The 27,875-nt window shown below is 40.5% G+C and overlaps 2 protein-coding genes across 4 annotated transcripts in view; one reads left to right on the top strand and one right to left on the bottom strand.

Moving 5' to 3' along the window:
• The first annotated feature begins 100 nt into the window (after window positions 1-100).
• On the top strand, window positions 101-8,449 carry ilf2 (interleukin enhancer binding factor 2). The gene is made up of 14 exons (XM_034298528.2): window positions 101-253; window positions 1,073-1,132; window positions 3,599-3,641; window positions 4,151-4,255; window positions 4,535-4,612; window positions 4,704-4,806; window positions 5,194-5,259; window positions 5,350-5,466; window positions 5,554-5,632; window positions 5,855-5,942; window positions 6,584-6,645; window positions 6,739-6,853; window positions 7,613-7,703; window positions 7,921-8,449. The coding sequence occupies exons 1-14, from the start codon at window positions 249-251 to the stop codon at window positions 8,070-8,072; spliced, it is 1,164 nt and encodes a 387-aa protein (XP_034154419.1). The 5' UTR covers window positions 101-248; the 3' UTR covers window positions 8,073-8,449.
• Window positions 8,450-8,595: 146 nt separating this feature from the next.
• Window positions 8,596-27,875, bottom strand: part of dlgap3 (discs, large (Drosophila) homolog-associated protein 3) — a 160,121-nt gene continuing 140,841 nt past the window's right edge. For all 3 annotated transcript variants that reach the window (XM_026930020.3, XM_053228335.1, XM_026930021.3), the window contains exons 5-13: window positions 26,106-26,323; window positions 23,862-23,964; window positions 23,251-23,467; window positions 20,653-21,131; window positions 20,366-20,460; window positions 18,389-18,837; window positions 15,505-15,596; window positions 15,186-15,332; window positions 8,596-14,763 (exon numbers count right to left, since the gene is read on the bottom strand). In XM_026930020.3, coding sequence (XP_026785821.1) covers window positions 14,446-14,763; window positions 15,186-15,332; window positions 15,505-15,596; window positions 18,389-18,837; window positions 20,366-20,460; window positions 20,653-21,131; window positions 23,251-23,467; window positions 23,862-23,964; window positions 26,106-26,323 — 2,118 coding nt within the window. In that variant the 3' untranslated portion in view covers window positions 8,596-14,445. The remainder of the gene's footprint in view (window positions 14,764-15,185; window positions 15,333-15,504; window positions 15,597-18,388; window positions 18,838-20,365; window positions 20,461-20,652; window positions 21,132-23,250; window positions 23,468-23,861; window positions 23,965-26,105; window positions 26,324-27,875) is intronic.

Genomic DNA, 27,875 nt, shown 5'->3' with positions numbered 1-27,875 from the left:
GTTGTTGTGTCATTATTGCGTACGTTAAAAAATAAAAAAAATTATTGCTTTCACTTAAATAAAAGCTGGCAGCATCTCCTTTTATTTTGTTTCAGGAGGAATTTCCGGTGCAGTTGTTGCTGGCTTCCCCTGTTCCTGCTGCTCACAGAGTCGCAGCGCAGCCGTGTATAAGCTAACAGCTACACACCGCTTACCGGTGTCTCTTCACGCGTTGTTTTCCTCGTTAATCCGCCAAAACGTCTTACGCAATGAGGTGAGTATTGCGTTTGGACTAGTTTATGCTGTACTAATCTCGTTAGGGTTTCAGTTTTAATTCATTTTATCGTTAATTCTCTGTAGACTCCGGCTTGTATCTTTTGCTAGTTAGCTTCACATGGCTAATTCTTTTCATACCTTGCGTTTGCATTGGTTCACAATAGCTAACTGTTGTTCATGGGGCTGTGAGAACTGATATTATGTCATTGCATTGATTGTGTCGTGTTGAAAAGCAGCAAAAACACAGAAAATCAGTCAGTGTAATCATCACTGTGCTGATTTTATGATTGAATGACACACGGTAGCTAATTAGTCTGGAAACACAGCGAGCTTGATGGCTAAAGTTAGCTCTGTGTCCACACTCTTATTTATTGCAGCAAACGTTATTCTTAATACCTCAATCTAGCTCCCGCACTGAGTTCTCTCTGCTCTACACGTTGGTTAACGTTATTAAGGCGAAAACCTGCAGCACTGAAAGCTAGCTTGCGAGCCACTGTTATGGCACTGGGTCGGGACCAGGGTTGCCATGCCTGTAAAAAGCAACCATGTATCCTAACCGACTCTGGACAGGCAGCATTAAACCTGAAGTTTACTACTTTCTTATGAAAATCTTTTGTATTACTAAATATTGTCGTAATTATGAATAGGTTTCGGATGGAATAGACCAAATATTTATATTTATGTAACATTTTAATACATGCATATAAGTTCAAATTTATGAATAAATCGGTAAAACCACGGAACTGGCAACCCTTGAAAGATCTACATCCGCTTTTTATATATGTCTGTATAACATGTTTGTTTCTCTTTCTTACAGAGGAGATCGGGGGAGGGGCCGGGGTGGCCGTTTCGGCTCCCGTGGGGGTCTGGTACAAGGGTGAGCTGTTTAACTTCATAATTATACTTCACTCACCAACCTGATTACATCAGTGTACAGCTTTATACGCTCTGTATGATTACGTCAGTGTACTGCTTTATACGCTCTGTATGATTACGTCAGTGTACAGCTTTATACGCTCTGTATGATTACGTCAGTGTACTGCTTTATACGCTCTGTATGATTACGTCAGTGTACTGCTTTATACGCTCTGTATGATTACGTCAGTGTACTGCTTTGTACGCTCTGTATGACTACGTCAGTGTACAGCTTTATGTACTCTGTATGACTGCGTCAGTGTACAGCTTTATTCGCTCTGTATGCTTACGTCAGTGTACTGCTTTGTACGCTCTGTATGACTACGTCAGTGTACAGCTTTGTATGCTCTGTATGACTACGTCAGTGTACTGCTTTGTACGCTCTGTATGCTTACGTCAGTGTACAGCTTTGTACGCTCTGTATGCTTACGTCAGTGTACAGCTTTGTACGCTCTGTATGACTGCGTCAGTGTACAGCTTTATTCGCTCTGTATGCTTACGTCAGTGTACTGCTTTGTACGCTCTGTATGACTACGTCAGTGTACAGCTTTGTACGCTCTGTATGCTTACGTCAGTGTACAGCTTTATTCGCTCTGTATGACTACGTCAGTGTACTGCTTTGTACGCTCTGTATGCTTACGTCAGTGTACAGCTTTGTACGCTCTGTATGCTTACGTCAGTGTACAGCTTTGTACGCTCTGTATGACTGCGTCAGTGTACAGCTTTATTCGCTCTGTATGCTTACGTCAGTGTACTGCTTTGTACGCTCTGTATGACTACGTCAGTGTACAGCTTTGTACGCTCTGTATGCTTACGTCAGTGTACAGCTTTATTCGCTCTGTATGACTACGTCAGTGTACAGCTTTGTACGCTCTGTATGACTACGTCAGTGTACAGCTTTGTATGCTCTGTATGACTACGTCAGTGTACTGCTTTATACGCTCTGTATGATTACGTCAGTGTACTGCTTTATACGCTCTGTATGCTTACGTCAGTGTACAGCTTTATTCGCTCTGTATGACTACGTCAGTGTACTGCTTTGTACGCTCTGTATGCTTACGTCAGTGTACAGCTTTGTACGCTCTGTATGCTTACGTCAGTGTACAGCTTTGTACGCTCTGTATGACTGCGTCAGTGTACAGCTTTATTCGCTCTGTATGCTTACGTCAGTGTACTGCTTTGTACGCTCTGTATGACTACGTCAGTGTACAGCTTTGTACGCTCTGTATGCTTACGTCAGTGTACAGCTTTATTCGCTCTGTATGACTACGTCAGTGTACTGCTTTGTACGCTCTGTATGCTTACGTCAGTGTACAGCTTTGTACGCTCTGTATGCTTACGTCAGTGTACAGCTTTGTACGCTCTGTATGACTGCGTCAGTGTACAGCTTTATTCGCTCTGTATGCTTACGTCAGTGTACTGCTTTGTACGCTCTGTATGACTACGTCAGTGTACAGCTTTGTACGCTCTGTATGCTTACGTCAGTGTACAGCTTTATTCGCTCTGTATGACTACGTCAGTGTACAGCTTTGTACGCTCTGTATGACTACGTCAGTGTACAGCTTTGTATGCTCTGTATGACTACGTCAGTGTACTGCTTTATACGCTCTGTATGATTACGTCAGTGTACTGCTTTATACGCTCTGTATGATTACGTCAGTGTACTGCTTTATACGCTCTGTATGATTGTCAGTGTACTGCTTTATACGCTCTGTATGATTACGTCAGTGTACTGCTTTATACGCTCTGTATGATTACATCAGTGTACAGCTTTATACGCTCTGTATGATTACGTCAGTGTACTGCTTTGTACGCTCTGTATGATTACGTCAGTGTACTGCTTTATACGCTCTGTATGATTACGTCAGTGTACTGCTTTATACGCTCTGTATGATTACGTCAGTATACTGCTTTATATGCTCTGTATGATTACGTTAGTATACTGATTTATACGCTCTGTGATTACGTCAGTATTCTGCTTTATACACTCTGTATGATTACGTCAGTGTACAGCTTTGTACACTCTGTATGCTTACGTCAGTATTCTGCTTTTTACATTCTGTATGATTACGTCAGTGTAATGCTTTATACGCTCTGTATGCTTACTTCGGTGTAATGCTGTATACAATCTGTATGATTACTTCAGTATGCTGCTTTATACACTTTGTATGCTTGCATCAACAGAATGTATAAACAGTATACTGATGCAAGCATACAAAGTGTATAAAGCGGCATACTGAAGTAATCATACAGAATGTATAAAGCAGTATACTGATGTAAGCATACAGAATGCATCAGTATACTGCATTATACATTCCGTATGCTTGCATCAGTATACTGCTTTTTACATTCTGTATGCTTTCAAGTTTATAATTTTTTTTGGCTGCTTTGTCTTTGCTTATGCCTTTTTTTTTTTGTTCATTTTCAGGTACCGCCCTTTTGTCCCACACATACCATTTGACTTTTACGTTGTAAGTGAATCACCTTTTTTTCATTTTAGCTTTTACCACTCGCTCACAAATGTGAAGAACATTTCAGCAGGACTGATATATTGAGAAAATATTATATACAAAGGGAATAATTGCAGCCTTTTATGAATTAAACTTTGAATTGTCATTTGTGCATATTTGTTTCTTTTAAAATAAATAGACTACAGATACAGAAGAAGTCTGGCTTTAAATCCTGGCTTTAACCCTTATTTGAAATGTGCAGCGAAATATTTTTAAAATTTTTTTTAGTCCATATATTCTAATTCTTCTCTTTAACCACTGGAGAGACACTAGTTCACTGTGTACTACATTTGGTTAACCCACTGTTTACATGGAACACCAACCTTAAGGCATCGCTATTATAAATCCTTAGTTTCCATTAGTTTAAGAAAGGGTATTTGACAACAATCTGGATTCCAGAAATATACCACACAAAATCTCTGAAACATTTATGTAGCTCGCTTATAAAATTAGATTTCTCCACATTCCAGTGTGAGATGGCGTTTCCACGGGTGAAGCCAGCTCCTGATGAGACTGCGTTTAGTGAAGCTCTGCTGAAACGAAACCAAGACCTGAGTCCTACGTCTGCTGAGCAGGTACCCTTACACTCTTAACATCTCTGCATCTATCACTTACATAAATGTAGGTCAGGACCTGGAGAGTGAAGAGTAGAGATATTTCCACCATAGTATTCTTGTTGTCTGTACCTGGTGATAAACTGTAATCAGTGATGTGATATAACTGTTAGGCATAAGCATTTTTGTAGACAATTTCTATTTCTGAGTTTTAGAAGGGAGCCAGTTGTGCCAGTTAGTTTCATTCCTGGCCACTGGGCTGGGTAGATGCTGACATCCTGATTGTTCTTATTTGTGCAGTCTTCCATACTGTCCTTGGTGACGAAGATCAACAACATTATTGACAATTTAATTGTAGCACCTGGGAACTTTGAAGTGGTGAGTTTTTACACCAAACTTAACATCTAATTTCCATAGCTATTTCAGCAATTGGATTATATTGTTTGTGCTTGTTGTCCTTAATTTACAGCAAATTGAAGAGGTGCGGCAAGTGGGCTCATACAAAAAGGGCACCATGACGACAGGACACAATGTAGCTGACCTTGTAGTTATCCTTAAGATTCTTCCCACTTGTAAGTATTTTTTTTTGTGCATTGTAAACAAATGCGCTTTCCAAACTGAGCATGATGTAGCTAGGCATTTTCGTTCATAGACGGGTGGCAGGGAAGTGGAACAGGACATGCCATGCATTGTGATGTAGTCAAAAATGAGCTGACAAAAAACCAAGGAAATATCATTGTATTTTGATTGTAGATTGCAGAAAAAACACTATCTTTATAGTCTCTATGATTTACTCTATGTCTTTTAAAGTGAGTAAATCATGAATCATATACATTATGACTAGGGAAATTAAGTCACAAGGCCAAAAGGTCATTTTTTGACTTCAGGTTGTCAAATATTTTGTTTAAGCCTGTACCTTGTGCAAGTACATCTGAAGTAAAAACTCTTGTTTGTTGCAGTGGAGGCAGTTGCTGCATTAGGAAACAAAGTAGTGGAGACTCTGCGTACACAGGACCCATCTGAGGGTGAGTACAGGCTTTACTACACAGGTAATGGTTTTGCTGTCATTGTTCCATAGGATTGCAGTGTTCCATTGCTGCCCTTATCTGCTTTAGTGCTGTCTATGCTGACCAATGAGACTGGCTTTGAGATCAGCTCAGCTGATGCTACAGTGAAGATCCTCATCACTACAGTCCCTCCCAACCTGCGCAAGCTCGACCCTGAACTCCACTGTAAGCCCCTAACTAATAAATATTCATGCTTTTTTTTATTGTGCTGATGACTGTTTGACCTGAGCATTGTCTGTTCTTTCTCTGAAGTGGACATCAAGGTGCTGCAGAGTGCCCTGGCTGCCATTCGCCATGCTCGCTGGTTTGAGGAGAACGCCTCACACTCAACGTAAGAGCGCCTGTCCCTTCTCGTGACCTTCACTGCTTCTGCTGGCTTTGTTGAGTTAAATCCGTTTAAAGAAATGATCAAAGTCTGTTGGAGTTTTAAAGCGTTCCCTTATAAATGTGGACCCTCCATAGACTTTGATACTTTTTAAAGGGCTTTGGTGAAGCAGCTTCAAAATGTCAGCAGAATGTTTGTGTAAATCAAAGTGTGATGTGTGTTGCTTAGGGTGAAGGTTTTGATCCGCTTGTTGAAGGATCTGCGGGTACGCTTTCCTGGCTTTGAGCCTCTCACCCCCTGGATTTTGGACCTCCTGGTGAGTCATAACTCAAAAGCCAGCATCCAGTCTGCTCTCTGATATATATACTTTTTCTCCAAGTTCTGGTGGATTAGATCTGAGTCACACTAATCTTTCTTTAGTAATTGTCGTGTGTCAATAGATTTATTTTAAGCTCACCCAAAACTTGTTGAGCTGATCAGAAAAATTCTGAAAAGATCAGAATTTTTCTGCCAGAAATAGAAAGATATTTATAATCATCAAATTTACTAATGTAATTATTACTGGTGTATCTATGGGATTTTATTGACCATTTCTTGCTGAAACAAAACTCAAACCATTGGTCAAATAAAAGAATAAAATATAGATGACATTTACAAGGATGTGCACATCTGTGGGTTTAGTTACATGTTATTGGCATGTGAGCTACTCGTGGTTGAGTGCAATTGACATGGCCATAAGCCATATAATAAGCGATTATAAAAATTAATGTTAAAACAAGCGGTTTACATTAAAGATACGAGGTGTACATAGAATGCCTCAAACTATATGTGTGACAACCGTGCATACATTGTGAAGACACTTCCATCTGGAAATCTTGTCCTGTCTGAGTAGTATTATAAAAATAGAGGTCTGATTTGAGCCTGACTTTGCTGACTTAAACTGTGTTGTGCAATTAGGGGCATTCGGCTGTTATGAATAATCCCTCCAGACAGCCTCTTTCACTCAACCTTGCCTACAGGTAAGCTAACAGTGCTCCTTTTTTAGTGAGTGTGTCTAGTCTGGCATTTATTGTTTTAGCTGACATGCGTGTGTCTGTACATATCTGATGTAGACGCTGTCTCCAGATGTTAGCAGCAGGGCTTTTTCTGCCGGGTTCTGTAGGCATCACTGACCCATGTGAGAGTGGAAACTTCCGTGTACACACTGTAATGACCCTGGAGCAGCAGGTAAGGACTTTTTGTAATATTGGAGGAAATCATGCAGTTAAGGTTTTGGTACATAATGTTGGGAGTGGGGGTGAAATGAATCCAGTATTTACGTCTGATGATGAGAATTTATTATACTGGATGCCACGATATACACAAAAACGTGACCTGCCTGTAATCTGTATTTAATGTGAAATTTAACAGGATGAATAAAAAGTGGAAAAACACATCATCTTTTTCCACATCATCATTTTTTAATATTAAACATAAAAAAATATTTTTAGTTTGATCATATTTTGTTGCTAGCTAAATATCGTATTCACAAGTGCAGATTTAGTAATAGAAATATTTCCTGCTTATTCCAGAGTGAACTTAAGGAATATGGAAAAAAAAAACATTAACTACTTGAAAAGTGCTAGAACTGCAATTCCATATATGATTAATATTGTCATTTCTTACTTATTTATTTTATAACAATTATATTATGTTTGTCAGAGAGATTTTTGGAAATGTTCTGTCTCCAATAAAATGGAAAGTGGTCCATGTGTTTGGGTTGGGGGGTGGAGGGGGGAAACCACACCTTCTAGTAGGCTGGTAACTCCCCTGGACATGAGTGGTAAAAGGTGGAAATGCCCTTTTATGTGATTAGGGATACCTGGTATTATTAATTTAAAGGATATTTGAAAGTAAATAATTTAAAATACCAAATTATTTATTTATAATAGTGTATTATCAATTGCCATAATTAATGACTGATGCTGTGTGTGTGTGTGTCTGCAGGATATGGTGTGTTTTACAGCTCAGACACTGGTGAGGGTTCTTTCCCATGGTGGCTACAGGAAGATATTAGGACTTGAAGGAGATGCCAGTTGTAAGTTCTCCACTTCTACCTAAACTTAAAAAAAAAAAAAATCTACTGATGGCCTGTGCCGCAGTGTCCTCCATTTTCTTCTTCACCTTCATGATTGCGTCCATTGTAGTTTATGAGTGTCTCTCATGGTTGTGTGTGTGTGTGTGTGTGTGTGTGTGTGTGTGTGTGTGTGTGTGTGTGTGTGTGTGTGTGTGTGTGTGTGTGTGTGTGTGTATAGACCTGGCTACGGAGATGTCCACATGGGATGGTGTGATTGTCACCCCGTCTGAGAAAGCATATGAGAAACCTCCAGAGCGTAAAGAAGAAGAAGAGGAGGCTTTGGAAGAGGGAGGAGAAGGAGAGGATGAAAGCATGGAGACACAGGAGTGAAACTCAAAGGGATCATAGACTAAGCCAGATCTTGTCATGTAGGATGTTTGCTGTTTTTAAGTACTGAGGTGGAAAAAGCTTAGTGGAGGACATTATTGATTTTACATAGTAGATTTGGACTGATCTATCTTGGATCATGGCAACTGTGTTTTATTGTTCATTCCTATTTCTGTTTTCCTCATCCAGTGTTTGCCAGTTGGTCCTCATCCCCCTTCCCTGCAAAAAAAAAAAAAAAAAAAAGTATTCCTGCCATTTGTTGCTTCAACCAACATCTTGTGTTTAAACTGGGGATGGGAATCAAGTTCTCCACCTTCATGTTCTGTTGTATTTTTACTTTGTATCCATCACTGATAAATTAAAGTTTTTTTCTACGTTTAGTAGAAGCCAGTTTATCATTATTTTTTTTTATATTAGACTGTTGGTCGTTTTGACTTAATGTTACTGAGAGTTCTATAAGACAGTCTTTGTGAAAAAAGACAGACACACACAAACAACTGGACAAGAATGATTGAGCTTGCTAAAATAGCTTTATCATAATTTAAAAAAAATGTTTACAGCCATTAACAGTGTTACATTCTGTGTTAGGTTAACCACATCACAGTGAGCCTTCTGTCTTAATTTACAGCTACTGCACATTTAGCTGTACACGTCTATGGCAAGGGAACAATGACTCACTGAATCTAAAACAGCTGTCACAGGCCCTCAGTGGTTAGCTGCAACTCTTTTCTTAAAACAAACTGCAGTAGATGATTCATATGCTATATCAACAAGTTGAAGTAGTATGATATTGCTGTTTGATCTGGCCTGTAAAAATGGCATGAAGGAAAAAAGTATAAAATTAAAAACAATTTGTGCATTTATGCCTGTATTACACTTTAAATAATGAAAACAAGTACTGATGTACATATTTAGTGAAACAGAATGGTGAAATACAGTGCTATATTCTTTAAACTGGTCAGTGAATGAAAAAGAAACAAATAAAGGAGTGTAAACTTATTTTGCTACATTACAGAATGCCCACATTTTTTTCTGTCAGAGTAGAAAAAGATCAAAAGAAAAGTTTTAAATTAAATTTGAAATTATGTAATATACTATACTCCAGGTGCTATGAACAAACTGATACCCCATTTAAAATCTCATCCATAATCTTGCATGCAGCAGCCCTGGTCTAGCGGAATATAGTTTTTACTCAATTTTAAAACATGTATTTTCTTCCAGTCCACCTTCTACTTTAGCAGCAATAAAAATGTAATCTAAATAAGGTAGTTCTCTGTACATTATAAATGCTAGTTATGTACGTAAATGAGGTTCTATAAACACCAGATAACCTCCAGAGGTGGTGAGAATCACTTAAATACCTTCTGTTTGTGCACATGCATCATGAGTTCCTCCAAAAACATCATTAAGTGATGTATGATGCAGTATTTGCAATAAATAGAAGTAAATATAACCTGCAGGTTCTATTTATATGGAAATAAATAGAAGCTGGTAATTATCTGGGTTTCACAGAGCCACAGTTACTAGCATTCTATTTCACCTCTCCTAATGGCCATGGGCTTTAAGAATGTCCTATGACAATGTCATGAGGAACAGGACACACCTTAACATAGGGCCGTGTACTGGGCACAACAAGGTACGGTCTGAGGGCTTGATTTCATGGAACACTGCAAGGTCAATCAACTGATTTGCAAAATTGCATGACCATAGACAGAAATCCCAGGCCAGAGCATGCAGTTCTACCATTCTTTTTGTATTCCTGCTGGCCATCTTGGCACCATGAGCAGGATTCTATGGCCTAGTTGCTAAATTTTGTGCAATGTGGGAAGAATCATCGTTAGAGGAGGAAAAGCATGGGGCAGTGCATCCTGTCACACTGGGCTGTCTGGCTCCGCCAGGGAGAACCACAATCATTGATGTCCACCTGCACCTTGCTAAATCTTTCCCAGATCTGGGTTACCAGTCTTCCAGGTGTATGTGCTGTCTTGACAATACAGGCAGTGCACCACTTTACAGCCCTGGCTCTCACAGAGCCTAACCATGGATGGACCCACCTGAGGGGATTCTGTGCTAGGCTGTCTGACCACCCTGTTGCTCTCTAAATCTTACTGTCATAGCATTGTCTGAGTGAACCAACCTGTGCCGACTTGTCAGAACCTGTAAGGACAATCTGAAGGCTAGATGGACAGCCCTCAGTTCCAGCTGGTTGATGTGTTCTGATATTAGACTGGGGGGGCCACTGTGCCCCTGTGACCCCACACTACTCCCCAGCAAGTAAGGGAAGTCTCTGTAGTGAGTGTCTCTCTCCAAGAGGTGACGTCTCCCAAGTGGACTCCTTTTGCTAGAAAGGTCTTGCATCTCCAAAAAGCTAGTGCCCCTTTTGCTGAGACAAGGATACATATCTCTGTGGCATTCCAGGTCTAGCCATAGGCTGATAAACCACTTCTGAAAACTCATAGTTCCAGCCTACAGGGATTACTACTTTGGCTGCCATCAACAATCCTAGCATCCTCAAGAGACATCCATAATGACCTGGCCTGGATAATGGCAAGCATAATAGTTTGCCACACATTCGGGTGACAGGGTAGCTAGAATTCTTAGTGAATTTAGGAGCCCCAAGAAAGATAGGGGCTAGAGGTGGAACTGGACTTTGCATCCTTGCAACACTGTCATTGGAACCCACTGGTACTGATGACACAGTATTGGTGGGTGGACAGTGAGGGATGTGGCTGAGCAGATAATACCGTGGGAGAACCTGACATGATGGGGACAATGATGGGTGAATAGAGCAATACCCGACTCTAGCCCCAGTGTTCCATGTGGAACCCAGCTGGCATAGCATGCTCTCTCAGCAGTGAACAGTGTGTGGCATGGCCACGGAAAACCACTCAACCACACCATATAGCCACAGGCATTTTGGTTGTTTGGTTGGCTAGATGGGGGTGGATATGGAATACTTGGGAGGAGATCATGCTGAGGAAGAACGCAACCCAGTAGGGAACGGCGGTCCACTTATTAAGTAACAGTACAGAGCATTTTTGTGAATTTCACAGATTTCCATAGCTTAACAAGAAAGGGTGCTTGCAATATATAAAAATATACTAAGTGAGGTAGAAGACATGAGAGGAGGCTATCAGCAGCTTTGGAGTACAGGTTAACTATCCTCCGATCATAGTCACAAGCTGGCAAGTGATAGCTTCATATGGTATACATGTAGTCCAAACGTGTGTGAGGTGAGAAGAAGAAAGGGAAAGATGACTATTTAACAGCGGTATTTAATACAAATACTGCTTCATATGTCACTTTGTGACTTTGTTCGAAGGTCTCGGTAAAGGTATCCAGCTGATTCTCCCTGGTGGTTAGTAGGGGTGAAATAGAACACACCTTTTGCAAATACATATTTTCCATAGTCTAAACATAGAGGTTAAGGAACAACTTCTCTTTATAATGTGATAATAATTATTGTTATGATAATCCATATAATACAATAACTTCCAATGCAACAGATATATTTACATAATAGTAAAACAGAGTGAGAGGATATATTTAATTACACAGTAATTGTTTAAAAGGCTATGACCCATGTGATATCCAGTGATTAAGTACTGCACTGATTTATTATAGAGCAGAAAAAAATCTACACCACAGTGCCTTGAACACACGCTGCTACAAAGCTCTTCTGTGCTACCAAAATATATTCATCATCTGCACAATCTAATGCTAATGATATTATGGTGAGGACAGGGCCTGCAGTCTGCTTTTGCACTAGAAGCCCCTAGAATAGCAACAGAGATGCAACAGAGAGTCCTTGTTAAGTGTGTTTTGTTAACTCAAGGCATGGGACAGAAATGTACAGAATAGAAAGTGTGTAGAAAGTGGCATCTGTTCTTCCTCATATTCCATGTACCCCAAATATGGCTGCGTCATGTTTCAGATACGGAAGCTGAGGCAGAGAAGTGTACTGAAAACTGCCGTGTGTATGATTTTTCTGGAAGATTGTCCATCCATTTATTCTGGGACACATTTTGCCTGACGGTCAAAATGTTTTATTCACTGTGTGCAGCTGATTCTGTGTCAGTCTTCCAAACAGGTAATGGGTCCATCCGAAAATGCAAATGCCTGATGCTTAAGAAAAACAACCAACCAAACGACAAAAAAAAGTAAGATTTCATTTCCCTATGAGGAAAGAAAAAAAAAAAAACCCACAATGTTCTTTTGGTAAACATTAAAATCATGAGTCTAGAAGGACAACTAGAAATGTGGAGTCCAGTATGCCAAATGGACAGAAGTCCTTCACAGTGGAAAAGGGAATAGTCTTTTGTGCTTTCCTGTTTTCTGACATGCTGGGCCAGATATTTGATGTATTTGACATTCCCTAATTTTATAATATGCTGTTGATCTGCAATTTAAAAATAGATTAAGGAGACAAAGGCTATATATAAGTGCAGTCATTGGCATTCATCCTCAATCTGAAAGTGGGTTAGTTAAAAAAAAAAAACTACATAAATAAATAACAGCATAACTGGCATAATGGATTCACTGAAAAAAGTATAAAAAGTTATACATGAATGTATTAAAAGGCATGCATGTTACAGAGATTACTGGCTGAAGTGAATATCCAGTAAAATGTTACAAATTGAATTATCAGAACCATACCTATTCCATATGAATAACATACTTTATATTGAGTAAAATATCATAGTCAGTTGAAAAGCCACAAAAAGTGCTAATTAGGCACAACTAGTCTATACAGGACAACAAAGACTATAAGTGGCTCCTGGCTCTTCTTTAATTCAAAATCCACACCAGTAGCCTGTCAAGGCTGAGGTCAAGAGTGAGAGAAGAGAAATCGGGCACTTCAAGCAGCAGGCTCCATATGACTTCATATAAATATTTAACAACACTGATAGGCAACACTGATATTCCAGATATGAGAGAGCACAGAGATATCCTGCCCTTTTCATTGTTTTCCTTCTTTTCATTTATAGTACACTGATTCATACTTCACTTTCGATAGGGATTTCTCTTTTCATATTTAAATCTAAAAATGTCATTTATAAAATATACAATTTCCTATTAAATACTTTTCAAATTCCTCTATAGTCGAACCAAAAACATAGTTAGTATTTGAAAATGTACGAAAATGACAATTGCAAGACTAGGAGCAATTGGTGTCACAAAGGGCAGCCATTACCTTGCATTATTTTGTGTACAATATTTGAACAAATATCTTTTTTGCGCGCGCACACACACACACACACACACACACACTGTAATAAGTAAATAAAAACAGTGTATTAAGTAAATAAAAACACATCCAGGCAAAACTTCTGAGGTCTGGAGGTATCAGCGATTTCCTTTGTTGTAAGGGGGCACGGCATATATTCAACATTTTAAAGACACCTAAACACAAAAATGAAAACCACACATCTAAACCCAGTGGTTTTTTTTTTGTACTCCTACATTTAGAAAAGATCTCTGTCACTCTAATAATAAGACGCTAGTGTTTCTGTCTGGGTAATACTGACTTCGCTGTAGCAGATTTCACACTTTCCTCTATTTCTTTTTTACACAGAAGTTCAAAGTGGACTTCAGGAAAGACTGACAAGCTTCCCTTTCCTAAACAATTACCAAGATGAGGATTGTCTCTGTGTGGCTAAAGCAGGAAAATTATCAAATGAAGCAACTTAGAGCTTGAGAACTTTGTCTCTATCCTCAATAGTAGCATAAATTAAATAGAAATGGGGACTTTGTTTGACTGCAAAGGATACCCCTGTTGAACACTGACCATTAACAGCCAGAAACCTGACCTGTTGCAACTAAACAAAACTGCATGTGCAGGTCAAAGGGATGGAGCCCAAATTCATATATGCAGGCCTGAGATTTAGGGATGCACTTATCTGACCTGGCCACAAGAGTGTGCTGCTGTTTCACAGTGAGAGGAGCTACCGTTACCACACTAGCAAAACTAAATGCACAGTTTAGATATCAAGACTATATCAAAAGAGTGTCTGCTATTTGTAGCTAAATTTCTAAAATCCTCTCACCAAGACAATATTGCACCCGTATTCCGCGGAGGCATTTATTGAAAAAAGTCCTAAGGTTTCGGGATATTATATACACCTTGTGAAAGAAAAATAAACCCAGTCTCATACCACGTGGTTGTGCTGGTGGGAGCCCTTTTTAATCAGTGAGGATTAATCTGTGAGGTTCAACACAAACAAGTGAGTGATCTCTCTTCCAGAAAGTACCCATGTTGCCTCTTCTCCATCTCATTTGAATTACGCTTGGTAGGTGAGCTATACTGTGGGTCACTCAAAAAAGGGAGAGGAGACTTGCTATGTTTGTTTTATGGACAAATATGATCTTGGCTGGCTCACAGTCTGGTCTGGGCCTCAGGGATGTAGATCTCGATGCTATCCCCGCTCTCTGTGGCCGAATTCTGACGGAAAGAAGCAGCTCGCTTGGGACCTGCTTGGAGGAGCCGCCGCCTTGCTTCCAGCCTCTGCCGATCGCCTAAATCTTGGGATTTCTCCCTCATTGGCAAGGGTATGGGCATACTACGACCGCGAGAGACCATTAGCGTACCACCAGTGCTTCCTACTCCTGCCTCTGCCATGCTTTCTGCCCGCAGACTCCCAGTCACTCCACCCGCTGGCTTCTTTGGTAACGGAGGAGGAAGCTTTGTCTCCTCCTGAGAGGGAGGGGTGATGGTAGTGAGGGGCACAGAATGAGTGATGACAAGTGATAGACGTGCATGTGGATGTGGAGCATTCGCAAGCATAGGACAAAGGATGCCAAATACACACATACAATACCAAGGGAGTCATGTAGAAGAAGAAAACAGACCATGTCATTATAATGCAGATGGAAAAGGAAAGACAGAAGAGAGAAATTTACATGTTAGTTAGTGATAGTAAGGTCTTAATAATTCAGAAAGAACAGAATGTGTGGCTTGGCAGTGTTCTATAGATTAGTTCTATTGCTATTCTGTTGTTGCTTAGGTTGCCGTGTATTGCCATTTTCAGTTTCAGAAGCGGCTCCTCTGCCCACTGGAGGTTTGGCTCTTGGGTTGATCTGGGCATACAATGGCTCTGAATGACCCTTCACTCTCACCTTCTTCTCAGGAGGCAGCCTCCAGCCTGATTCCTTGATCCGCTGCAGGTCTTGAAACTTCACACGCACTTCCTCAATGGCCAACTGCAGCAGGTCCCAGAAACCAGCCAGGTCCTGAGTGGTGGGCTGGGGGTATGCCGTGGGATCCTGAGGGGTGGTGTGAGGAGTGAAAAGTTAAGTAAGTGCCCTAGATTACAGGAGCATGTTTTTCTTAAGTCTCAAAGTAACTAAACAATAATGAAGTTGTAATGAAATTCATCAGTGGCTCCCTAGTGAGAGGAATCAGGCCAGGATGAGAGAGGAAAGGCCTGCTGCTTACCACGCTTTGCTGGCACATGCGGAAGAACTGCTGCACCTTCTGGGACATTAACATCTGTGCACTGCCCACTGCTGCTCTGATCAGCTCCAGCACTACAGGAGAGGAGAGAGGAGATCATAACAGAAAGCACACTGGTTACTTCAGGACTGAATTCAGATGTTGTGTTCACTGCTGGTTGTCCTGTTGACCCAGGCCATTTCTTTGGTAAACCAAGTATAAAATCCCAATTCGTGGCAATATAAACAATACTAATGAAAATACACACAAAATGGCCCATCATTTGTATGCTTAGGGAATCACCCTATAAATACGAGTGCAAATAAAGGAAGTAAGTCATGTGAGAGCAAATAAAATAACTTTTTATTTCATATTTAAAAAGACCAGCCAGTAAAATCCAACAATATACCAAATACCAATATACCAAGTGAGATACCATTGCATATGTTACAATTTTTATAGTAGATAATGATTTGCATTAGCTATGTCCACTTGTTAGAGATTTTACAGTTAGTGTATACCCTATTCCAGCAGTTCTGGTTCTATGGCCATTTGTGAGCGATTTTATGGTAGGCAGTACTCCAGCAGTTACGATAGTACACTAGCTTTCTTAGGAGATAGCTAACAGATTTCTCCAGTAAGATTAGGAGACAAGCTTTCCATAGAAATCTATTAAAACACAGTACAACTGGAACCTGCAAATAACACTTATCATATAGATAATAAGGGCTTCAAATGTCTGTATCCCGAGCTAGAATTATTGCTGGCTATGATGTGAACAGAACAAGCTACACTAAAACAGACTATGGTGGTAACTGAGCAAGCTAAGATAACAAAGGCTATAACAAAGACTGCAATTACAGTAGATAGTAGTTTAATTAGTTAGATAGCTTAAGATTCCAGGGCAAATGTGGTCAGCTTCAGGCATATGTGTGTCAGTTGTTGACCCTCTTATGCCTGATTATCACAATTGTGCACGCATGAACCTTGTACTAAAATATAGGTAATGGGGTTTAGTGGCAACATGTATTTTGTAAATGTGAATTAGAGGTGCAGCCATGGATAATTATCAGCTCATTAGTACCTCAGCTGAGGTGGATTTGCACACAAGAGGCACCATGAAGCACTGACCTGGATATGGAGTCTTGAACAGATGAACCACCCACCTACACTGTTCAAACACACTTGGATATCATTGCACATTTTTGAAGTTATTATATATTTTCAAAATATAATAATATATTAAGCTTATTCTATTCTATTCTATTCTATTCTATTCTATTATATTATATAAGCTTGGGTGTGTGGGGCCTTGAACATTATGGTTCAAGCTTTCTTCAGACATCTATTTTTGTTGGTGTCTTTGACAGGTGGTGATGAACTGGGCTGCTTGACAGTTTGCTGGCTATTGCAACATCTTACATACGTTAGGACATGTTTCACATAAATTAAATATACACTCACAGAACACTTTATTAGGAACACCTGTACACCTACTCATTCATGCAATTATCTAATCAGCCAATGGTGTGGCAGTAGTGCAGTGTATAACGTCATGCAGATACGGGCCAGCAGCTTCAGGTAATGTTCACATCAACAATCAGAATATGGAAAAAATGTGATCAGTGATTTTGACTGTGACATGATTGTTAGTGCCAGACAGGCTTGTTTGAGTAGCTCTATAACTGCTGATCTCCTGGGATTTTCATGCACAACAGTCTCTAGAGTTTACTCAGAATGGTGCAATAAAGAAAAAAAAAAAATCCTGTGAGCAGCAGTTCTGCGGACGGAAATGCCTTGCTGATGAGAGACGTCAGTGGAGAATGGCCAGATTGGTTCAAGCTGATAGAAAAGCTAAAATAAGCCAGATAACCACTCTGTACAATTGTGGTGAGCAGAAAAGCATCTCAGAATGCACAAGACAACGAACCTTGAGGCGGATGGGCTACAACAGCAGAAGACAATGTCGGGTTCCACTTCCATCGGTCAAGAACAGAAAGCTGAGGTTGTAGTGGGCACAGGCTCACCAAAACTGGACAGCTGAATTTGGAGCCAACGGCATGAATCCATGGACCCAACCTACCTTGTGGCAACAGTCCAGGCTGGTGGAGGTGGTGTAAAGATGTGGGGAAAGTATTCTTGGCAAGCTTTGGGCCTGTTAATACCAATCAATCATCGCCTGAATGTCACCGCCTATTTGAGTGTTGTTGCTGACCATGTGCATCCCTTCATGGCCACAATTTACTCATTTTCTAATGGCTACTTCCAAAATGATAATGCATCATATCACAAAGCAAAAGTCATCTCCATCTGAGCATGACAATGAGTTCAGTGTTTTTCAGTGGCCTTCCCAGTCACCGGATCTGAATCCAATAGAGCACCTTTGGGATGTGGTAGAATGGGAGATTCACAGTATGAAAGTGCACCTGAAAAATCTGCAGGAATTGCATGATGCAATCATGTCAACATGGACCAGAACCTCAAAGGAATGTTTCCGACATCTTGTGGAATCCATGCCACAAAGAATTGAGGCAGTTTTGAGTGCAAAGTGAAACCCTACCGAGTAATATGCATACAAATGTCCCCTCATATACACTCACTTAACAGTTTATTAGGAACACTATACTATTACTCGGTAGGGTTTCACTTTGCACTCAAAACTGCCTCAATTCTTTGTGGCATGGATTCCACAAGATCTTGCCATCTGATTAATTAAATCCACTCAAATCACCATTCATTTTGATGCCCCACAACACTGTCATGAATTATTCTATTGGCTTAGAGTGAAAAATCAATATATACACTATGTTGCTTCACTGCACAAATCACATCAATATGCCAGACCTATGGCCTTAGAGAGTCCTGCCCTCTTGCCATTTTAGCTCACCATCATCTGGCAGCTCATTCTCCTCTGCCTCTCGTTCCATGCTTTGGCACCATCCCTCCATCCTCTCGACCTCAGTTTGCAGCAGGCGGAGGAAGAACTCTCCGTCTCGGAGGCATGGTGAAGCTCGGCCTGAGTCAGGCAAGCTGCGTGGGCCTTCATGCCAACTTGCCACTGCTCGCTCAGTGTGTGTGTGAGGCAGAGCCCTCAGCTCCAGAGCACAGGGCTCAGTGGAGTAGGCGCCATGGTAGTGGTCCCGGTATGCCCACTGGCCCTGTGTGTGCACGGTGGAGCGATATTCTGACTCAGGCTCTGAGGAGTGGCGCTGGAAGGAGCAGCCGAATTGCAGCCCCTTGTCCTGTGTTGGCACACTCAGAACCCCGAAACCCTCCATCTCCAGATCAGCCTGCACACTTGCTGTCACACTGTTGGAGCGTTTGAATCGTGCTCGTCTGCAAAGAATCACACACATTAAAGAAGCAGTTCCCTAATGAATTTGGATTTCTCTTTTGTCTCAGGGTATATAGTGTTTCTAATATTTCAAATATTACTAAATCAAAGTGTTATATTAAACAAGCTCTGTACAAACTCTGTGGGAAGTAATTGATCAAGGTAAAATTATCTATACCAAACATTAGCCCCACTTATTTCATACTGTGTGCCCATAAGAACAATATGAATATAATTAGAAAGTAATCACAGAATCAAATTCACTGGAGCTTTAACAAAAGCAAGAATACAGGTGGTTCCAAAGAACTGAGTCCAATACCAAGAATTACTTTTATTATATCACTTATGAAACACTCTTTGGTAAAATCCTATATCTCAAACAAAATTCCAAACTATTATTCACTAATATAAAGTGACAAATAAATTGGTACTGAAAACCTGATGATAATGTGCAATTCATGCATTTATCTGATTAGCCAATCATGTGGCAGCAGCCCAATTCATGAAACAAGAATAGGGAAAAAAAATGTAATCCAAGTGACTTCAACTGTGCAATGGCTGCTGGGCTGATTTGAGTATTTCAAAAAGTGCTAAACTCCTGGTATTTTAACGTACAACAGTCTCTATGTATTAAACAGAATACAAAAACAAAAAACATCCAGTAATGGAAAAGCCTTGTTGATGAGAGAGGTCAGAAGAGAATGATCAGTCTGGTTCAGGCTGACAAAAAGGCTACAGTAAGTCAAATAACCACTCTTTACAAGTGTGGTGAGCAGAACAGCATCTCAAAAAACACAATACATCAAACCTTGAGGTAGATTGGCTTATCGAATAATTGCATGAATAAGCAAGCATAAAGGTGTCCTATTACAGTGGCTGGTGAGTGTAGAGGACAGTACTATACATGTCAGTATACAATGTTGAAATTTATAACAATTAATAATGTTAGTAGACCAAACAATTGAATAAAATACATGGTCACACTTGAAAAAAAAGCAAATGGTGTTTGAACAAGATATTCATTAAATGAGTATTGTTCAGGAAACTAGTAAACAGATTTCACCATGTGGCTGCACCCATAGCATGGCATAACATTATACTCTTTCATTACTGTATATTTAGTCTACATTTAAAGTGATGGTCCAGGCAAACATGATCTTGTCTTGATGAAAAGAAAGAAACCCCTCTAACTGTGTGACCTCATATCCATGAGCCTGAAGGGGGCTAATGATCCTGTCATATGACACACATGATAATGAGCACACCAGCCCCGCCTGGATGACTATGACATCTTTTCACACAATGTGGCATGTCACGTAAGGCCTAATTATACCCTCTCAGCACACTCTGTGCTCCTTACACATATACTCCACTGTGTGTATGCGTGTGTGTGATTTACACTCCACACAACCCCCATAAGCTTGTCAATCCAGTAACCTCTGATTACAGGCACTTGCTGGTGGAGTGAGAGAGACTGAATGAAACTAAACTGAAAAGCAAAAAAAAACAAGCAAATGAGAGAACAGATACCTCTTATCATCCTCCACTTGGACTCCAACGGAGTGCACTTCTCTCAGTGCTTTGCCCTCTGTATCTGAGTCTGACAAAGTCTCAGAGCTATCCACCTAGAAAACACACAAGTAACAGAGTGGGCAATATAGTACAGAAAACGCAAGGGATACCATACCTGGCCATTTTATTAAGTATGTCTAGTGTTCTTTATATCTGCACTTCCTTGCTCATCTGTTGCATAGTCTTAGCTCAAATGAGTGCAGCAAAAAAAATCCGGATAGGCGTGCTTTTCACTCTTTCCCCACCTGAACAGCTATAGAGGGTCTCCACTTGCGCCCTTTGCCATCCTGCTTCTGCTCCTCCATGCTCTTAACGGTCTTGCTCAACATGATGCTGGTCTGAGGAAGGGATGCAGATTTGCCCAGGCTGCCTCCACCACGCTCCCTCAGCCCCCTTGGCCCTTCTAGCAGGTTTTCGGCTGAGGCGCTGTGCTTGGGCCTCATGGCTCCTGTCCCTCCCACATAGCCGGAGTCCCTCAAGGCTCGACCATCCATGCTTACGCTCTCTGTGGAGTTGCTGCTCTGTCTGATGCGTATTGCACCCCCACTTGGGTAGTACCCCCCTCTGGAGCTCTCGCTCAGGTCCACAGAATTACTGTGCTGTTTGGGCCGACTCTGGAAGTAGGCATCCTGAGTGGACTCAGTACTGCTTTGTGCTGTTATTGAGATCATCGGCTTGGACATGCGTGGAGGAAGTGGAGGCGGGCCTTTCCTATACGGGAACACTAGAAGAATGTGATACAAATATAGATATTATTACTGTTCGGATCATTTATGTAGCTTGAACTTAAACAGTCTACTCTTTGTCCATTGTCTCTGGCACTCAACTGTCTGTTGGATCATATCATTTATAAATTTCAAAAAGTTCATTAGAAAATTTTAAACAATAAAATACCATAAAGGGCTAATGCTAATGGAATGTTTCTGAGGAAAAAAAGTACTATTTCTTCCTAACTCCAAAATGTTTAGTGTCTTATATTTACTTCTAAAATTTTGTACTGGAGCTGTGAGATTAATGTAGCCAACATAATGAAAGTCTATTCCAGCCAAAATCCTTTCCATAAATACATGCCCAAATATTGATCTCCCTGCTTCAAACTATATTTAAGTGAACAAACTATATTGAAATGAACTATATAATCATGTTTACACACACACACATATATATTGCATATACACATGTAGCACTATATATATATATATATATATATATATATATATATATATATATATATATATATAAATAATGTATATACACATATATATACACACACACACTGATAACAAGATGGTGCATATTTAGCATATTTACAAACTAAAGCTCAGAGTGGAAATACATACTTAGAGTATATTATCATCTACAGTATATTCTGTATCTACCATCCCTTATTTTTCTGGACTGACAACAAAATGTTCTTAAGAAAAATAATTGATTCCCATTCCAAGATGACTGTCCTGATAATGTTGAAGTTTTATTGTTTTTTTATAGATTACAGTCAGTCACACTGTTTCTTAAGCAACTGTCTGTCTAAAGCAGATATACTGTATATAACGTGTGGGTATATATTTATGAAATTATTTTGGGTGAAATAGACCTCCACTACTTCTCCAAACCATTCCTTTAAATGTTCATTTTGATTATTTAATGCTTCTCAGCATTACCCTGTATTGTTTGTCATCTTTCTGTATTTTCTGTCACTGCTTAATTACCGCTCATATCTCATGACTTTCAATTCACCACTTCTGGCACAAAAATGTGGTTAACATTTAAATCACATAAACTGCATTATGAAATGGAAATTTCATGAAAGCTCTCCTTCGAGCTCTCCAGTCTGTTTTTGCCTTTTAAAGAGTAGGCCGAAAAATAAACCCTGTAAGCTCCTCTCCTCCTGTTACCATCTTCTTTATCCCTGACAGTGAGACTGCGTGCTACATCACACTGCCTGTCAGAGTGCTTGGTCACATGGGACCATTCATCTGAGCAAGACACATCAAAAGAATACACACACAAAACACATGCAAAAACATGTTTTATTCATAGAGAATTTTTATTTGTATGAATTCTGAAAAAGCCAGGGCCTAGCGTGTGTTTTTAAAAGGGTTTGAAATCTTATTACTAGACAAAGGGTTTATGGATATGTACTGTGTGTTTGTGTGTGTGTGTGTGTGTGTTTACGTATATTTATTTTGGTGGGGACCAAATGACCCTCCACGGAAAGGAACATGTGAGAGTTTTCACCTTATGGGAGCAATTGGCTAGTCCCTATGAAGAAAACTGTAGCTTTTTTTTTTAAAAAAAAAAAAAAAAAAAAAAAAAGACAAAATTTTTCCTTTTGGTTACTGAGGTCAAGGTTAGGGTTAGGTTTAGGTGTAGACATAGCTTTAATTAGCTACATTAATAATTATAGCAATGGAAGGTCCTCAGAAAGCTAGTAAAACACATGTATATGTGTGAGTGGGTGGGTGATGAGTGTAGATGGGTAGCAATGAACACGTTTGACACTTCACTTTGGCTTTAATAAAGCTCTAAAGAGATTTTCTACTTTAAGCTAAAGAAGAAGAGCTAGAGCATAGAAAGGGCAAGAAAGAGAGAGAGAGAGAGAGAGAGAGAGAGAGAGAGAGAGAGAGAGAGAGAGAATGAATTTCGTTTTGATAACTAAAGCCTTGAGCTGTTTCCTCAGCAGTGTCTGGGTGATGGATCCAAAAACTCATTAAGATCCTCAAGTAATCCCTGTTACTGCATAGAGAAAGGGAGAGCCTGAGGCAGAGATATCTATTTACCCAGACTCTCAACCTTATATACACAATCACACACACACTTGCACCTATACAAACAACCCTCACCTGCTCCACCCTTGACACTCCCCTGAGGGCCGGACATGGAGAAGACGGACAGGCAGTCGTCGTCTTGGGAGCAGCCTGCTTGGATGGCACGCACGTAGCTATGGCTGCGTGTACGAAAGCAGCCGGGCAGATCCAAGGCCTCCACAGCCTGAGACTCTATCTCTCCAAACATGCTCTCACACACTGACTCGAACTGACGATTCAGCGTGTCCCCCAGCTACCGAGGCACAGATACAGTGGAGCAAAGGTTATGCTTACATGCACATCTGCAACATCTAGTGTCTTAGACTGTATGAATTATAAGTTAAAAACAAAGACACTCTATTGGCTTTCACCCAGTAGCCTGAGGAAGGAGAAGCATGGAAGCAGAGGTCATTTGTCATGCTTTTCGAAAGTAATGAATGACTATGAATGTAGACACTGGAAGCGGAAATAAAATGACATCAGAGAATCGGGGCTTAGCCTTTGTGTTAGAGCTCTTCTAGTGGCACATTATGTAAAATCCCACCTAGATGTAGATAATCAACCTGCAGTAATGAGACTTTTATTATTCTTTGGATAGGCACAATATTACTGTCTGGAACAGTGCTATCTGCGAGAGAGTGTGTTACCTGTGAGCTGGTCAGGGAGCGTGTGTAGCTCCGAGAGCGTGCATGTCCTTTCGGTGTGGTACGGCTGTTTGAATAGGAATCTGTACACTGTTTACACGAGTACCTGGGAAGAACGATAAACAAGTAAATAAAAATCTATGCTACATTTCATAAGAAACACAGAACACAATAAATGGGACAAAACTGCTTTTTTCTTGCCAGTTCATGTTTGTGATTTGTCATACATCTACCAGGTATAAAAATGTGAAATGTGAAAGTCTTCATTGGTGTTGCACTAGTTTACAAGAAAAACACGGGGCTCTACAAACTCTTTGATTCTGTTTCTCAAAGTAAAGGAGACACTTTGCACACCTGGATTAACACACCCACTCACACAGATTTCATACTTTCACTGACAGCTTGCATTATGTCCAATGTAAACGACACAAAGGTAGCAATGCTGGCTGACTGAACTGTATAATCCATGTGTATAATCCATGTATAATCCAAGCAACCTACGTGTGTTAAATTTAACAGTGTTGAATTTGTTCTACTGTGTTGGAAAAGAATTCTTATTAAATGGTTGCTTTGTTTCACCAGTGTACAAATCCATATTCCTTACTGCGCTGGACTGTATACAGTGCGCTTTGCTTTTGTGTTTTGGTGTGTGGTTTTTCAGAATGAAAGTATACTAAGCTTAAGTGTACTTCTATGTTTTTCAAATATACTGGAATCCGTTGTTACTAAAGATCCTTCTGAATAAATGTTTTAAAATTGTTGAGTGATGCTATACTTGATTTGAGGCTTTTGACTCGTAGACCTTTTTGAAGTAGTACATTTTGTACTTACCACTAACAAGTACCATACAGTTTAAACTGAAATAGTCCATCAAAAATTATCTTTATATATATATATATATGCACAACATAATGTATGTCATTTAAAGAACTCAGCTGAGCTAAATTGTGGGGGAAAAACTGTGAAATTAGAGAAAAAAAAAACAATAATATACACTCACCGAACACTTTATTAGTAACATATTATAATACTGGGTAGGGCCTCTCTTTGCTAGCCTCAATCCTTCATGGCATGGATTCCACAAGATGTTGGAAACATTCCTTTGAGGTTCTGGTCCATGTTGACATGACTGCATCATGCAATTCCTGTACATTTTTCAGGTGCGCTTTCGTGCTGCGAATCTCCCATTCTACCACATCCCAAAGGTGTTCTATTGGATTCAGATCCATTGACTGGGAAGGCCACTGAAGAGCACTGAACTCATTGTCATGCTCATGAAACCAGTTTGAGACTTTTGCTTTGTGACATGGTGCATTATCATTTTGGAAGTAGCCATTAGAAGATAAAATTGTGGCCATGAAGGGATGCACATGGTCAGCAACAACACTCAAATAGGCGGTGACATTCAGGCGATGATTGATTGGTATTAACAAGCCCAAAGCATGCCAAGAAAACTTTCCCCAAATCATTACACCACCTCCACCAGCCTGGACTGTTGCCACAAGGTAGGTTGGGTCCATGGATTCATGCCGTTGGCTCCAAATTCAACTGTCCAGTTTTGGTGAGCCTGTGCCCACTACAACCTCAGCTTTCTGTTCTTGACTGACGGAAATGGAAACCGGACTGGTCTTCTGCTCTTGTAGCCCATCCACCTCAAGGTTCAATGTCTTGTGCATTCTGAGATGCTTTTCCGCTCATGACAGTTGTAAAGTGGTTACCTGACTTACTGTAGCCTTTCTGTCAGCTCAGCCAGTCTGGCCATTCTCCATTGACCTCTCTCATCAACAACGCATTCTCATCCACAGAACTGCCACTCACTGGATGTTTTTTCTTTATTGCACCATTCTGAGTAAACTCTAGAGACTGCTGTATGTGAAAATCCCAGGAGATCAGCTGTTATAGAGCTATAGATCACATTTTTTCCATATTCTGATAGTTGATGTGAACATTACCTGAAGCTGCTGGCCCGTATCTGCATGACGTTATACACTGCACTACTGCCACACCATTGGCTGATTAGATCATTGCATGAATGAGTAGGTGTACAGGTGTTCCTAATTAAATGTTCTGTGAGTGTATATTTAATTTACATGAAACATGCTCTGATGTATGGAAGGTGTTGCAATAGTCAGCAAACTGGCAAGCAGCCCAGTTCATCACCACCTGTCACCTACAGGTGTTCTTAATAAAGTGCTCAGTGAGTTGTAGGTTATGTTCATTTACTAAGAATTATGGTGAGTAACTCACTTGGTTGTAGAAGAGCGCTGGTCCATGCTGATGGAACGCCGGAAAGCATCTCTCTGAGCAATGAGTGAACGTTTTGGTGAGGTTTTGGGGCTGGTGTCTGAGTCTGCACTGTCATCATCACCCATGGCCTTAATGTAGCTGCCGCTGCGCATGCGTCTGCACGGGATCTCTCCTCCGCTTTCTGACACTCCCCCTCCACCCCACTCATCAGAAGGAACCTGTCATAAACACACAGATCAGAGTTCAGAGTAGTGTTCTGTCAAAAAAGCAGTAAGCTATAAGCTGCCTGGGACATAGAGTAAAAGGTGCTACTGTGCTCAAAACAACTTTATTCTTTTAGTTAATTACAAATGAGGTATAAGACCATCAACTGCACATTCATATCTTTACAAATCAGCGGTGACAAACGCAAGGAAATACTCCCTGACATGACATGAGAAAAAACCTTGAGAGGAACCAGACTCAAAAGAGAACCCATTCTCCTCTTGGTGACACCGGCTTATAAATCATTACTATTCTGCAACTCTAACTGTATACTATATAGTCCTACAGTACTAAATGTGTTGAAAGTATGATATAAATAAAAGTCCTGGGATGAGCACATGAAAGTCTTCATAATTACAGCAGCAGTTCTTAGGTACAAGTCTATATAATTACAGCAGCAGTTCTTAGGTACAAGTCTATGTAATTTCAGCAGCAGTTCTTACTGTAGGTACAAGTCAACATCACCCAGGTGAGATTATCCACTGAAGCAGAGTGGGGCATAAACTGTTTTTGGGAAATCTTTAGGGTATCCAGGTAAGAACGTTAACAACAACAGAAAGTGAGTCACAAGAGAAAGCTCAAAACAGGAGTAGAACATCAGGATGAATCATCGTCACACCATTCCCATCAGGTCCTTATACACACACCAGTGACACTAGAGCATGACCTCTTTTCCGCCAATATGGGTTTCAGAGAAAGTGCATCCTGCCATCATACCTTCTTTATTGACTTCTGTCTTATAAGGCACAAAGCCGACTCACACACACACACACACACACACACACACACACACACACTCACATATGCTAGTATTTTGAATGCCCAGTCATGGGGTACTTAAAGGTCATTGCTTTCAAGGGGTGATTCAGATTGATCTCTGTGTTCCTGCCCCCTACTCTGCCTCTCAGGGTATAAAACCTTCAAAAATCTTCAGTGCTCCATTTCTTTCCATCAGCCTTTTCAGCTTCTCCTTTTGTCCAAGAGTCTTTCTTTCTTTCCATTAGGGAACGAGCAACGTAATCAACAATTAGCTACATTAATAAACAATCTCGGACCACTGACTTCTCTTCCAGAGTCCTCACGGACACACCCCACACACCCATGCACAGACCCACGCACACACCCACACCAACCCACTCGCACACACACACACACACACACACACTCTTTTCCACTCACAACTCTATTTCTCCATCCTACCTGCTCCATCTTGTCCATTATTCTTATATTTGCCCACAGCTTCTGTGAATTCATTCTCATCAGCTTGTTGCCTTTCACTTCTTCTGCTCTCTGTCTTGGAAAATTGCCCCTACTCAGTGACTTGGAGCCCCAACCAGTGAGGGTGCCTCTCTCTCTCTCTCTCTCTCTCTCTCTCTTGCTCTCAGAGTCCCAGAAGAGCTGAGTTAGCCCTTACACAGGACATACTGCTGATTCTTAGACCCTGTTCTTTCATAATGTGAGATTACTGGATGTTCATTTAAACAGTTTGTAACTGCATTTTGGAGT

The sequence above is a fragment of the Pangasianodon hypophthalmus genome, chromosome 23 (assembly GCF_027358585.1).
Source record: "Pangasianodon hypophthalmus isolate fPanHyp1 chromosome 23, fPanHyp1.pri, whole genome shotgun sequence".
NCBI classification, from domain to species: domain Eukaryota; kingdom Metazoa; phylum Chordata; class Actinopteri; order Siluriformes; family Pangasiidae; genus Pangasianodon; species Pangasianodon hypophthalmus.
Note: the sequence above shows the minus strand (reverse complement) of the source record. Positions and strands in the feature narration are given on the sequence as shown.